The sequence below is a fragment of the Poecilia mexicana genome, unplaced genomic scaffold (genome assembly GCF_051168715.1).
Source record: "Poecilia mexicana isolate PSO_F unplaced genomic scaffold, ASM5116871v1 scaffold_6, whole genome shotgun sequence".
Classification (NCBI taxonomy): domain Eukaryota; kingdom Metazoa; phylum Chordata; class Actinopteri; order Cyprinodontiformes; family Poeciliidae; genus Poecilia; species Poecilia mexicana.
The window spans coordinates 21589373-21602322 of record NW_028263375.1 but is presented as its reverse complement, the minus strand read 5'-3'; the positions used below and the strand labels follow the sequence as shown (position 1 = coordinate 21602322).

At 36.0% G+C, this 12950-nt stretch overlaps 1 protein-coding gene across 3 annotated transcripts in view; it reads right to left on the bottom strand.

Annotated features, from left to right (window-relative positions):
• LOC106931118 (uncharacterized) overlaps positions 1-12950 on the bottom strand; it is a 42339-nt gene that overhangs the window by 22059 nt on the left and 7330 nt on the right. For all 3 annotated transcript variants that reach the window (XR_001421006.2, XM_015009059.2, XM_015009068.2), the window contains exons 9-10: positions 12687-12804; positions 9382-9494 (exon numbers count right to left, since the gene is read on the bottom strand). Coding sequence is in view for 2 of the 3 variants with exons in the window: in XM_015009059.2 (XP_014864545.2) it covers positions 9382-9494; positions 12687-12804 (231 nt within the window). In the remaining variant the exon portion in view is untranslated. The remainder of the gene's footprint in view (positions 1-9381; positions 9495-12686; positions 12805-12950) is intronic.

Below are 12950 nucleotides of genomic sequence, written 5' to 3'. Positions count from 1 at the left end.
TTAAAGCTTCTGGGCCTAATCAGGTCTCTTTAAATCACACAGGTTAAATCAACAATCTATAGAGTAGACTAATCAATCTAAGTATGCAAGTGTACCATAGTAAGTCTCAAAAACCTTTGCTTATTCTAAAGGCTTTTTCATTCTACCTGCTAAAAGACAACCTGATTTGTCTGAAATTATAGAAAACTGAAAAAGACCAAAAGTAAGCAAACAACAGGAAGCACAAAGATGTGTGAATTCAGGGAAAAATGCAGTCATATATTAGAAATGAAAGAATGGGGACTTCCAGAAACAAAACAGAAATGGTGTAGAGAGAGCAAGATGGAGGGTACGACTGCAAAAACTAACAAAAGAAAAAAAAAACTTGGTACCTTTAAAGTTTTCTCATTTTTCTGGCCTCCAGAATAATGTCATGATAAGAGTAACAGTTCTTCAGCCAGTGCAAGTTAAAGGACCAGTGGATGGAGGAAAAAAGATTAGCAGGTTCAGGAAATAAAGCATTCAGCAGGTACAATGCTGAGGGACGGGGCCAAGATGGCTGTATGTAAAACAAACATAAAAGAAGCTTACACAATAAGCTACACAAAATAATATCCTTACCAATTCATTAAACAGAGTTAGGCAATTTAGAGCCACACAATAAAAAGAAAACATTTTTAGAAATTAGATTTTAAAGGCTATGTTTATGTTAACCAATGCTTTCCATAATAGTGGTCTGCTACGACTGCCCAATCAATCACGTTCTGCTTAGATGGGATGCAGGACAAAGCTATTTTAAATACTACTAAATATTTAATGCTCAACCTGTATGATTCTCTCAAAAATAAAATAAACATGTAATAAGATGCCAGGATGAGATCTTGTTGTATTAAAGCACCATAATATTTCCTGTCAATGTCAAGTTTCTTTGTGTACTATACACGCTCTGCTGGCATGTGACCTTGCCTGGAAAGGTCAGTGTACGCTATCGTAGCACACCTCAGATACAAGAATCAATGTTTTAAACTTGACACCCTTGATGTACTGAGGTTCTTATTTTGAAATCAGAAAGAGAGAACGTCTTGAGTAGTTATTTTATTGATAGAGATGGCTGATGAAAAACCGGATAACCTACCAATTATTTCAAGAACTAGTAGAAATACACAAATCTACTGACCTAAATTAGGCAATCATCTGCTGAACTGACTATAAATGATGGCCTCTGTTGAAAATGTAAAAATTTTACCTTTTTTTTGATCCGTAAAAAGGCAACGGCGATAACATTCATGGAGATGGACGTCATTACTGAGTGAATAATGGATCATGTTCCTTTGGAAGTATCGGTGAAAATTTTAAAAATGAAGTTAAGGGTACACAGAAATGTAAAAACTATTTAAGGGAGATTGAATATACAGCTCTGTATATAAATCAGAAAGTTTTTTGTAAAGTGCCCAATATATTTTGTGAATCAATAATATTTAAATGGGCAGCATAATGAAGGAAGCAAATTAAAGTTGTTTAAAGTTTAAACTCTAGTTATTTTATCTTGTTTTATGTTAGAAATACCCTTACACATTCACGTTGAGGTTGTACATCTAATATAAATAATTCCTGCTGATGTCAGGAATTCCATAAAACATTTTGTAGGCAAATTTTATATTTTGTAATATTTTAGTCTTCAAAGAGAGATTGGAATCAGTAGGTTACAAATAAAAGCCTGAGTGGTCCATCTTTATTTTTACAGATCTAATTTATAAAAATAAAAACATATGGAATCTTAAACTTCCCAAGAAAATTGACTAAATCCTCTTGCGTGACCTCCTTCTTAAGTAAGCTACCTGCAAAATAATTTCAAAGGACTGTGATATTTAATCTAGCTTCTTAATGATCAAACTATGTAATAGATACTTCATTTAAGACCACTTTGTTTGAAAAGTTTTCATTAACATGTTCCTTTTTTTTCCTGAGCAAACACATAAGGATTACGGACAAATGCTTCCACCCACACACACTTGTCACAACAGTTTGTAATAATACTTCAGTTCTCAAGGGGATCAACATCTCATCTCAAAGGCCATATGTTCTCATTAATCAGACAGCAGCCAAATCATTCCTGTGCTTCCCGCTTGCGTGAAAATGACAGACAGGTAAAGCTCCCTAAGGAGCGGGGTATTAAATGATGCTTGGGAATACTAAGTATTTAGAAGGTGCATAAGGAGAAGAGGAAACAAAAAACAAACCATTTCCTGCAAAGAGTCAGTCAACAAAGTGCCAAAAGCTCAATTAAAAATGGAAGGAATGGAATGAAAATGCATCAGATCTTGACCCTGTAATTATTTCATTCAACATTTTTAAAAGCTTTTCAAATTGCACATGGATAGGTTTAGAAAACCACCTGAACAAAACGAGGAGGAGTGGAAAAATACAGAAAACTGCAGCAATGTTCAGAATGCTGGCTAAAATGTAAAAGCGTCCCTAATTAAAAACCCAACACTCTGACCTTTGGCAGTGCATGATAAGATGAACTGTGGCCAGATGATAAGCAAACACAAACGAAATGCTACGATAAAATATAGCCATATTGTTGAGAGCATAATGACAAAAAAAAAAAAAAAAAACTTGCATTCATTCAGCCAAAGAGAGCTTAAGCCAACGTAATGTCATCAGCATAAGATAATAAACGGCATTAAAGATTTGTCCAAGGTGGTGATGTGATTCAAAAGTGTGACACAGTGCCTGTTTAGAGCAACAGATTGGTCATGTAAACTTTGTGTTATTAGAAACAAAGAGGTTGGGGGAATATCGAAAGAGCTACAGAAAGGTTTCATCAATCCAAAAGAACACTCAGTTTACGGGACAACCTCAACTCTCAAACTTTGCCCATCTATTCTTTATACTGTTCCGTATAAATACATTTCCCTGCCAGAAGTCAGTTTTGTATGTAAGAGCAGAGTCTTCTTACATTATTTGGCAAGTAAAATATGACCCACATTGATGATTTGCATGCATGCAAATCATCAAAGCCTCTTTGAAATATCATGTCCTAGATTTTAGTAAAAGTTGACACAATTAAGATAATCCAGTAATCTTTAACAAAGCACATCCCCCTCTTTATTCACATGAGTCTTTCCCTTTGTGGAATTTCATCCACTCCGAATACACGCACAGCCTTTCATTGCTTCGGTTTTATGGCAAAATTCCAAAACAGCCACAGGGTGCAACTGCAGAAGAGAGAAAATGGCAAAAAGAAATGTATTGTTGCACATCAGGAGAGCTGGCAATGTGAATATTCATTCAAAAATGATATCAGACTGGAAGGGAAACGTTCGGGATCTAACCCAGGAAGATATGAGCCAAGATCAACATATTTTTCCTATTTTCTTTCTTTTTTCTCTCTCATATATTTCATGCCCCAACTGTGGCTTCTAATCCCATTAATAGACACATATCCTCAAAAAGAAGAACTAACCCAACTCTTAACTCACTGACTACATAAAGGCAGAAAGAAAAGGTGTACAAGCTTCCTTTCATCAAAAAAAAAAAAAAATCACCATGTATTTTGGAAAAAAAATATTTACTTTGACATTAATACAATCCCCATTTCATCCACACACCTTTCAGAATAAAACCTGATAAAAGAAGAACACCCACTGCAGTTTAAATCTCAAAAGCTGAGTGAGTCATCTCTAAAGTCATGATCTGCATATTGAGTCAAAGTGTTTTTCCAAATAATAACCTCAGTATAATCCTGTATTTTAATGCACAAGAGTTTAGGTGTCTTAAGTCAAGAAAAAAATTCAGGGATGTGTGCCCTGAATGTCATCCTGCTTCAACACATCTAATTCAAACTGACAACAGATTAACAGGATTCTGCAAAAAGTGGCTAAATTCAGGTGAGCAAAGAAAGAGACCCATCTATAACGTGAAGTATCGCAAGCGTCCCAACACATTCCTCTTGATACAAGTCAAACAGAAGACTAATTGAAAAAGGAAAAATAGAAAAAAAAAGAAGACATTTTTCCACTTCAACTTTTTATACAGTTAGGGAGCTTCCACAAGTAAAAGCTCTCAACTGCTACTCAGAAGTAGAATATAAAGAAATATCTGGAATTTTGAGAAAGTTTAAGAGGCAGTCCTTTTTTTTCTACAAAGTAAAACAAAATGTGTGTTTTAATTGACAAAAGCTAGATAAGCTAAATGCAAGCTGCTATATGCCTGTCAAAAATTTATGAAATTAAATGGCAAAGGTCCTGCTCACAAGATTTTGCCTAATAATAGGGCTGGATCAGCCCTGGAGGCTGATTGAGCAGGTGGCATTCCACCTTAACTAGCAGAAACAAATACTTTGGGAAGGAGGAGGATTACAGCAGCTTACTAGAAAGCAAGGCTGGTCTAAGGGTCATAAGTAGGCCTAACACCCTTAGAGGTTAAATAGGTCACATTCCTGGAGGACTAATGGATACAATTCAGTTTCAACATTGGTATATTACCAAAATTGTGTCAAGATAGCACTGATATCCATGTACCATGTTCATTTAAAACCTAAACAATAAAATGTTTTCTCCTGAAAACTATACCCCATGTATAAAAACACACAGAGCAGCAAAGTTATTATTCTGAGCCTGAATCATTTATCATGATACCAGAGAGGAAAGTGACAATAAAAGCTGCTCATTAAGTGATTCTAGATGGATTCTGATACGGTTCAGGGACCCACAAGGACAGTAACACACACACAAAAATATGCACAAGCATTTTAATATACATAAAGTAGTGCATGTGCCTGAGGGAGGCAGATGGGCAGAGGTCAAAGTACTGTAAACAGTGAGATGGAATGAACTGGAGAGGGATGAAAAAGAAAGAACTGAAAACTTTACCAAAGTACTTTTCAAATCAAAAGTTTGTATAAAAAGCAGTGAGAAATGAATTCTGATTAATTTCATCTCTGGAATAGTTTAGGCTTGAAAAATAAAATGTGAACAAAAAACATGGCATAAATGAACAAAAATAATCTTCACCTTTGTCAATAAAGCAGACATAAGTTAGAACACCAGAAAATGTTTTTTTGTGTGTGTGTGTGTGTTATTATTAAACCTAACCATGGTAGAATATTGCTGTCCTGCTGCCATTTTCTATTTGCAAACTCTTGAAACACTTCCAAGGCAGTCGGCTTTCAAAACATGCAAATGCTTCTTTTTCTAAAATAGAATAATTTGACTAAAATTATTCTGACTGCATGAGCGTGAGGGCTGATCCAGTTTCCTTTAAAACCATTAATTTACTGTATTCTATATGGGAAAATAAATTTCATCATAATTTTAAATTTTGTTGTGACCACCTATGACTTCTTGGATTGGAGCCAAACCACCTTCTCTAATTGCCCAAGTAACTAAGTTCAGAGTTTTAATTAGCTAAAACAATGATGCCAGCTGCCTTTTCATGGATTAGGCAGTTTATTCCATAACATTGCATAAACAGAAGAAGTGCTTAATTTTAATATCAAAATTAAGTAAGAATAGTAGTTTTCTTATCTAGCGTGTGCCGTTTCTTTAGGTTGTTGGGTTGGTGATGTAACTACTCAAAATGTTAGGTAACTTCATGCAAATGCTGAAATTCAAGCACCAAACAGGTTTTTGATTTAATGACTTCATAATTAGTTGCAAAACAGATGTCCTTGGCCCACAGCAACCTGAGCAGTAATGAGTACCAGCCTTGCAGAAGAGTGTGAAGAGTGAAAGAAAGAGTATAATTATGATAGCAAAAAAAAAAACTCCTTCATGTACTTTCCTTTCTCAGCAAGACTAGTAGGCTCCCTTGTCAGTGATTCACTTACATTTCAGCAATAGTTTGGGTATCTGGTCTGGTCATCAAGTCACTATGATTAACCCATCAATCACACTCTAGATGCATAATAGAAGCATATAAATATTGCACGCTCTGCTAATGGTAAAATGCATCTTAATTATGCAGCAGTGGCTGTGGAAGGTTGTTTTGGGTTACTGGTTGAAATTAAAGCTGAGTCACTGCACTGAGGCCAAAGCAGAAGGCAGACAGGAAGACAACGGAGCAGGTATCCTGGGAGCCCGCTGAGGATAACGGGTCCCTGGCATCTGCTACAGTACAGGGAGAGAAATATATTAAAAAAAAGAGACAGAAAAATGGAAGACACGCTGGGAATGAAAAAGATGCAGTCAAATCAAAGAGGGAAGGGATTTTCTGAAAAATTAAAGGAATGATGAAGGAGAAAGATGGCAAGGGTCGTGAAGTGGAAAGATAAGGAGGTGCAGATTAAAACAGGAGGAGAAAGAATAGAGACAAAAAGGAGGAGAATAAAAGAGGTAAGCAGCCTCTAGAGGACAGAAGAACAAGCCTTTGTGTTCTCAGCCCCTCTTAGCCTGAGTAAGCATAATTTTAAATCACATCAACTTTCTTTAAATGCTGACTCAGCCTTCTGATATGGACAGGCAACAAATGCCTGCTCTCGCTAGGACAACGCTAAACGCACCGGCAGGCCAGGCTGGTTTGACCTTTAAGACTGTTTTTTTCTAGTTTACTACAAGAGCAATGAGACGAGTAAGAATGAGTTGGTACAATTAAATTTTTTTTTTCTTTTTATCTATGTTGCAAAAGTAACATTGGTTACAGTCATCTATGAGACATTTGGTATATTTATTTAATTTGAATTAAACACCTGCTAAACTCACACTTAACAGTAATTTGATAATTTTCAAGTGAACGTTCATATTGGCCCCAGTATCATCTACTTTTTTGCCAGTCTGCTCTTTATAGAGTAAAACTAAGAAGTATGTACGCTGATTTTGGACGGGTAATTAGTCAGGCTATGTGCTCTGGTAGTCAGCTGCTTCACATTTCACCGTAGCCTGCAGAGTGTATCTAAAATGTGCCAACTTAAAGGACTAATTCAGTCTTTTAGTGGTTGCATCAATTTGCCTCATAAGCTGATTTGCCACATAAGTCGACAATATGTCTGACTAGCAAATTTTTTAACAACTAGGAAACTTGTAAACTATTGAATTGGACCATCTTGAATGTTGTTACACAATGCAATCTAGTGCAAAATCCAAAGATTTACTGCATTCTTGGTGGAGTTAGAGAGGACTGATGTGTTGCTGTGGTAATCCAATAATTATGATCAATTATGATCGAAAAACAGATAATGAAAGTCTTTGGACAGACGGATCATTTTGGATGCTGCAGCTTCCTGTCAGTTTGATGTGGGAAGAAAGTGTTACATTTATGGGAGAAGCTGATATTCTATATTTCTTCTTTTTAGGAAGAGAATAATTAGCTACACTATAAAACATGTTATTCAGAAAAACAACAAATATTTTAGCAAAAAGACTGTCCCTGTTAAGTGCAATAAAAAAATATAAAATTCAAAAACTGTCTTTGTCAAATCATCGTGATTGTGTTTTTGTTGGATGATTCAGCAGCCTTATAGTTAAAAGAAACAACAAAAATGTCCAAAAGGTTCGGCAGAAGCTACTCATGTTCAAAGGCAAGGAGAGGAAATTCTTTCCCACCATTTGATGCCGTTTCAGACGCAGCGTAGCATGACAAGATTAAACAATGTGACGTAATGAGAGGACCTCACATACAGGTCCTGACAGAGGACTTTTTTTTTTCTCTCTCTCAGATCATTTAAGCAACCTTACAGTAATGCTGAAAAAAAAAAGAACTATAAAATCTTCACATTCATCTCTCATTATGGACAATGTTGCTTTTTGGTGCTAAAAACAGGACTTAACTGAGGCAGTGTTTGCATCTCTGCATTTCAGACATTTCCCAGAGGAAAGTTTCAAAATTTCTGTGCAATCTCATTAAACATGCTCCAACGTGGAGATTAAAGAAAAAGGACCACCAAGAGCTGATTACCTAAACTAATGAGAGATAGTAAAAAGCACTCAGATAGAATTATTTTAGAAAATGACAAAATATAGAGGGAGTGAGTGAAAATCTGATAGAGAGAAAGCAGTAAAACAGCCTCAGTAGGCACCAAATGAATCAGCTCAATTTTCCCAGCTGTCTTGGGGGCTAGACAGTCTGACAGGCCAGAAAATAAGGATGACTCATCTCGATTCACTGAGACACACACACACGTGTATGTGTGTGTGTATATATATATGGTGATTGATTATCTCCAGTATATAACGATCACACTCGCACACACTCACAGTAGAGGTTCTTTTGTTCTTCTTCAAACACATTTATTGTCTCAAACACGCAAACCCAGATATCCTCATGCTAACCGTCATCATTTAAATCTGCAGCAATTTATCCTTTTCTTTTTTGCATGATGCTTTTATGTGGCCATGTCTGTTTTTAAATGTGCCGCTGTTGCTCTCAGCATCTTTTTTCACTGCCTCATTGGGATGAATAAAGTTTTATTGAATTGAATTTACAACCCAAGAGCGTAAAAAAATTGTTTTGAGCCATTAAAATGTATCAAGATCTGTAGATTTCAGCATTTTTGGTCTCTTTAGGAAAGTGTCTGGTTTTCCTAAAGAGAAGCCAGACACCAAACCGTTTGTGGGCTCTCAGTTTTAAGGCTCAGCAAATAAAAGAAAGCAACACACAAGCAAGACTAATACCCTGCAGTCACCAACATGTGACTCATCTATTAGCCTTTTCTCAGCCTGTCAGGATGCACCAACACACACACACACACACACGCACACAAGCATCTGTGCACAGTGTGCTCTCACACTCACGTTCATAAGACACTTGAATTCCAACGTGTCTTTAGAGAGGATCAGACTCCGGTGGTGAGGGGTTTCCAGATTGTGTGTGGGTGATATCTGAACAAGCTTCAAAAGACATCAGCTCCTTTGATCTTTCCAGTTACACTCTCAGACTCTCTTGTACACACACATGTGCACATGAGATTCTTCTTTTTTTTACGTCTGGTTTTATGAAGGATTCACTTCTACAAAAAGTCTGCTTCCTTGAGCAGCTTTTTTTTTTTTTAAATAAATAAATTTATATAATCAAAACCAGAAAAGTTTGTTTCTAGAGTATTAGTTATTCACCTTTATATGCTTGCTAGCCATTTCGTATTCATCAATTCAGTTGTTGGAAATATTACTTTTATAACAAGTAATTGATATTTTTAAAGCTGGAAGGATTTTTTTTTTTTTTAAATCAACTTTAACATGTTTTTTGATTAGAAAAAAAAGTGAATTAAGGCAATGTTCTCCGGAACATGCAGAGCCATTATTCAACCACTTAGAGAGTGAGAAAACTGGCAGTGAAACAACAAAGCTAAAGTGAATTATCCTCAATAAGATACCAGCGTTCGATAAACAGCACAGGGTTCAAATGGTCCTTTTTGTTCTGGGAACAAACACACAGTGTTAGCATGTCTTTTTTTCCTCACTTTACCTGTTTCGGGTTCATGGTGGCTCTCATCCAGCACCAGGCTATTCATGCATTTAAGCTCCCAGTCCTGGACCTCAGTTTTCCACAGTGCAGAAACCAGTACAGCATACCGGGCCCTGCAGAAGGAAATGTGTTTGGAGAAGAGAGAAATGGGGGTTAAGAAATATGACTGGAAATTGCTGATATGTGTTTGCATGCATTTAAGAAAATTAAGTTAAAATACTACAGATTTATAGTGGATGTTTTTTGCTACTGGATGGGTTTAGTTGAGCACACAAGACAGACTAAAACAAGTAGGGAAAACAGATACAGTAGGAATGCAGAGCCGATTATAAAAAATGTTAGTGAGTTTAGTTTTCACAGATTCACCTATTTCTGGATTTTCCTCTGGAAAATAACTCCCAATTATTCACAGAATATTTGTCAACTAGCAAATTTTTCATATCTAACATATTCTAACATCGATTGCAGTGTTCTGGCTAATCATTGATACTTAAAAAGCATGATCTGCCAATTCCCATTTCAGGAAAATAACTTTATTGTAGCCACCAGTTATCCCTACATGAAATTGATTAATTTGGCATACATAGCTTTTTGTAGAGTGTTTCTGCATCTTGACTCTTCTTTTTATATTTGAAGTTTAATGTAAGAATCATGACCATGACAGACAGATGTAGGAAAAACAAACAAACCAAAAAAATAATAAAATAAAAAATAAAAAATCTCACAAAATAGCTTCACTGTTGTGGTTCCAAGCACAAAAATCATCATTAGGTATGTGCAAAGTGAGCCTCTATATCATTACTTTTGCTAACGTGGATATGTGTAAAATCATCTTTTAATCTATTTGGTGGATTGCAAATGAATTTATTAAATAATGACTAACGATGTATCTGTTTTCCTGACAATTTATGTGGCTTTAAAGCTTTTTCAATTCTGTTTCAATAGAACTGTAGCAATGTTTTAGTTATTTTGTTCCATACTTGTATATAGATTAATCTTAGAAACATCCTAGGACTGTTTTCTTCAAAACTGGATCTGTTAAAACCCCAACATCCAATTTGTAGGTTACTGTTATCAGGTGTTAATGTAGATACGGATCACATTTACGAAAAGGTTTTTTTTCTACCGTTTCTCCCTTTCATGTGGAAAAACTGGGGCAATTATTAATTTGCTTATAAAATATACACATCAAACCAACAAATAAACTACAGTATCCATAGTTTTAAGATTTAAATAAGTGACAAAAACTTGAGCTTTCAACAAAGCCAGCTTTCCCAGTGAGGCGTAAACAAATGATGTGTCAAATCCTTTAAGTGAATGAAGGCATCAGTACCACAAAAAGGACAAATGAATGAATGAGAAGAGGCACAGAAGAAGACATGGGGATCAGAAAAAAAAAAGAGACTGTGGGAGGACGGATGGCACAAGAAGGTTATGGGGATTATAAAGAAAGAAGTTTAGAATAGAAAAAACAAAAACAAATAAGCTAATAAAAACAGAGTGTATAGGGGATGAATGGGAAGGAAACGCAGGGCTTGCGTGGGATGGAGACCAATAGAGATGGGACTGTTTGCAGGAGACACAATAAAAAAAAAGATAAAGATAAATGCGTTTCAGAGAAGTAAAGGTTAAATGCTATGCATTAATACTCTGCATGTCCACATAACATGTACAATTGATTAAACAAAATCTGAAAGAAAAATCAGCAAATTATACACTACTGGTTCATGTTAGTGTAAACATCTAAGTGATTTGATTCTAATTTCATAATATATTGTGGAATTTTCCAAAATTGTCATAAACACAGAATTCCCTTAAGCATTTCAGGACTTTGTGCAATAATATAGAAATGACACTTGTTTAAAACTGCAAACATGTTCAAATACAACAAGAAATTACTGGATATCAAGATATCAAGTTCACACCAATGTTTGTTGAGCTTCCTTCATCTTGTGCAAATGCTTATAGTCTGCTGATCCTACATACTGCCTTTGAGGTCACATGTCTGTCTTATTAAATGTTAAAGTCCAACTTTTATCTGTATTGACATTCTGTTTCTCAACAAATTAATGCAATTGTTTAACATATGTTTGCATAAACAGGCACCATGCAAAGGGATATCCTAATGCTGCAAGAACACAAGCCACAGCCTGAGATAGGAAAAAAAATAAATAAAGCTGAGACTGATGATAGTCTCCCTCCCAATTTCTTATCTCCTTGCTACTTTTTGACCCAACAGCACTTAACCTTTTTTTCCCCCTCTCATCATTTTGTACTATTCCCAGGATCTTCCCAGTGTAAGGAGATCCCGTCCAGTCATACCACTTAGTGTTGACTTCTGACCAACCTTTCGCAACAATGCCAAGAAGGCAACAATGACTTCTCAATGTGATGTGGTGGCAGTCTGCCCACTGAAAACCAGAGCAAGAACAAAACCGGTTTGTGAATGGTTGCCTTAATTTATGCATGAACAAACTGCAAAAGAGGTTCACACATGGATCAAAATGTGATAAAGCAAATATCTGCATAATTCAGCTGTATAAGGTGGAAAAACATGAATAGCATTTTAGGATGAGCAGCTGTAAAGATATTTTCCAAAATAAATGACCTTAGATACGCTCCTCGAAGTTACCAGCACTTACTAAACCAGAGGCTTTAGACTAAATATGATCCAAAATGCTGGAACTATGAAAACCTCACATGGGTAAAACTGCAGCATCTTAAGGGAGCATATATTGATGTAAAGATGATTAACTAGATCTTAATTATTAACTTGCATCAGTTCTTCCATAGACACATGCTTCATAAATCAGGATCAGTGACCCTACCAAGTTGCCATAACTACAGCTCCATGTCAGCAAACATGTCAGTCGCCATGTGACTCTTGCATTCAACATCGCAAGAGATAGAAGACTGAGACAGAAAGCTGCTCTGACTGCCATTGAAGGAACAAATTCAGCAAAAAGGATGTCATCCAAGCTTAAAAAAAAAAAAAAAAGACTTCCTCGGAATCATTCACCATCTTGTTTTTTCCAAAATGCTCAGCATCTAAACATCTCCAGTTCTGACACCCTGACTGAGATTCATGAATAGATCTATTTGGAGTTGAGCCTAAAAACTGTGCTGCACATTTCTAAAGACGACACATTCTTTTAGATAATTCATGAGGGATATTTCTGAATGGGTTTCTCAGGCAACATATTTTAGAGAACAAAATAAAATTACGTCTCCATATTTGTGTTTCCACCCAGCAAAGCAACGATGTGTGCCTGGATTCTTTATGCTATAAAATAAATGTCACTTGCATCTCCACTGGTACTCTTAATAACAGGGGTAACATTGTTTCTTCATCATTCAGCTCCATCAGTCGAGGCTCCAGAAGTTCGATGATGGTCAGAGCAGTTCGGAACACAGCTTGCAGGCCTATCCAGAGGAAACCCTTTTTAAAAATAATGTCCATCTTGCAAAGTTACAGAATAACATCAGTTCTTCCTTTGGATTACAAGAGAATATAAAATTCAGTGCAGGTGAAACACATACAAATACTCACTGGCATAGCTGCATTAATG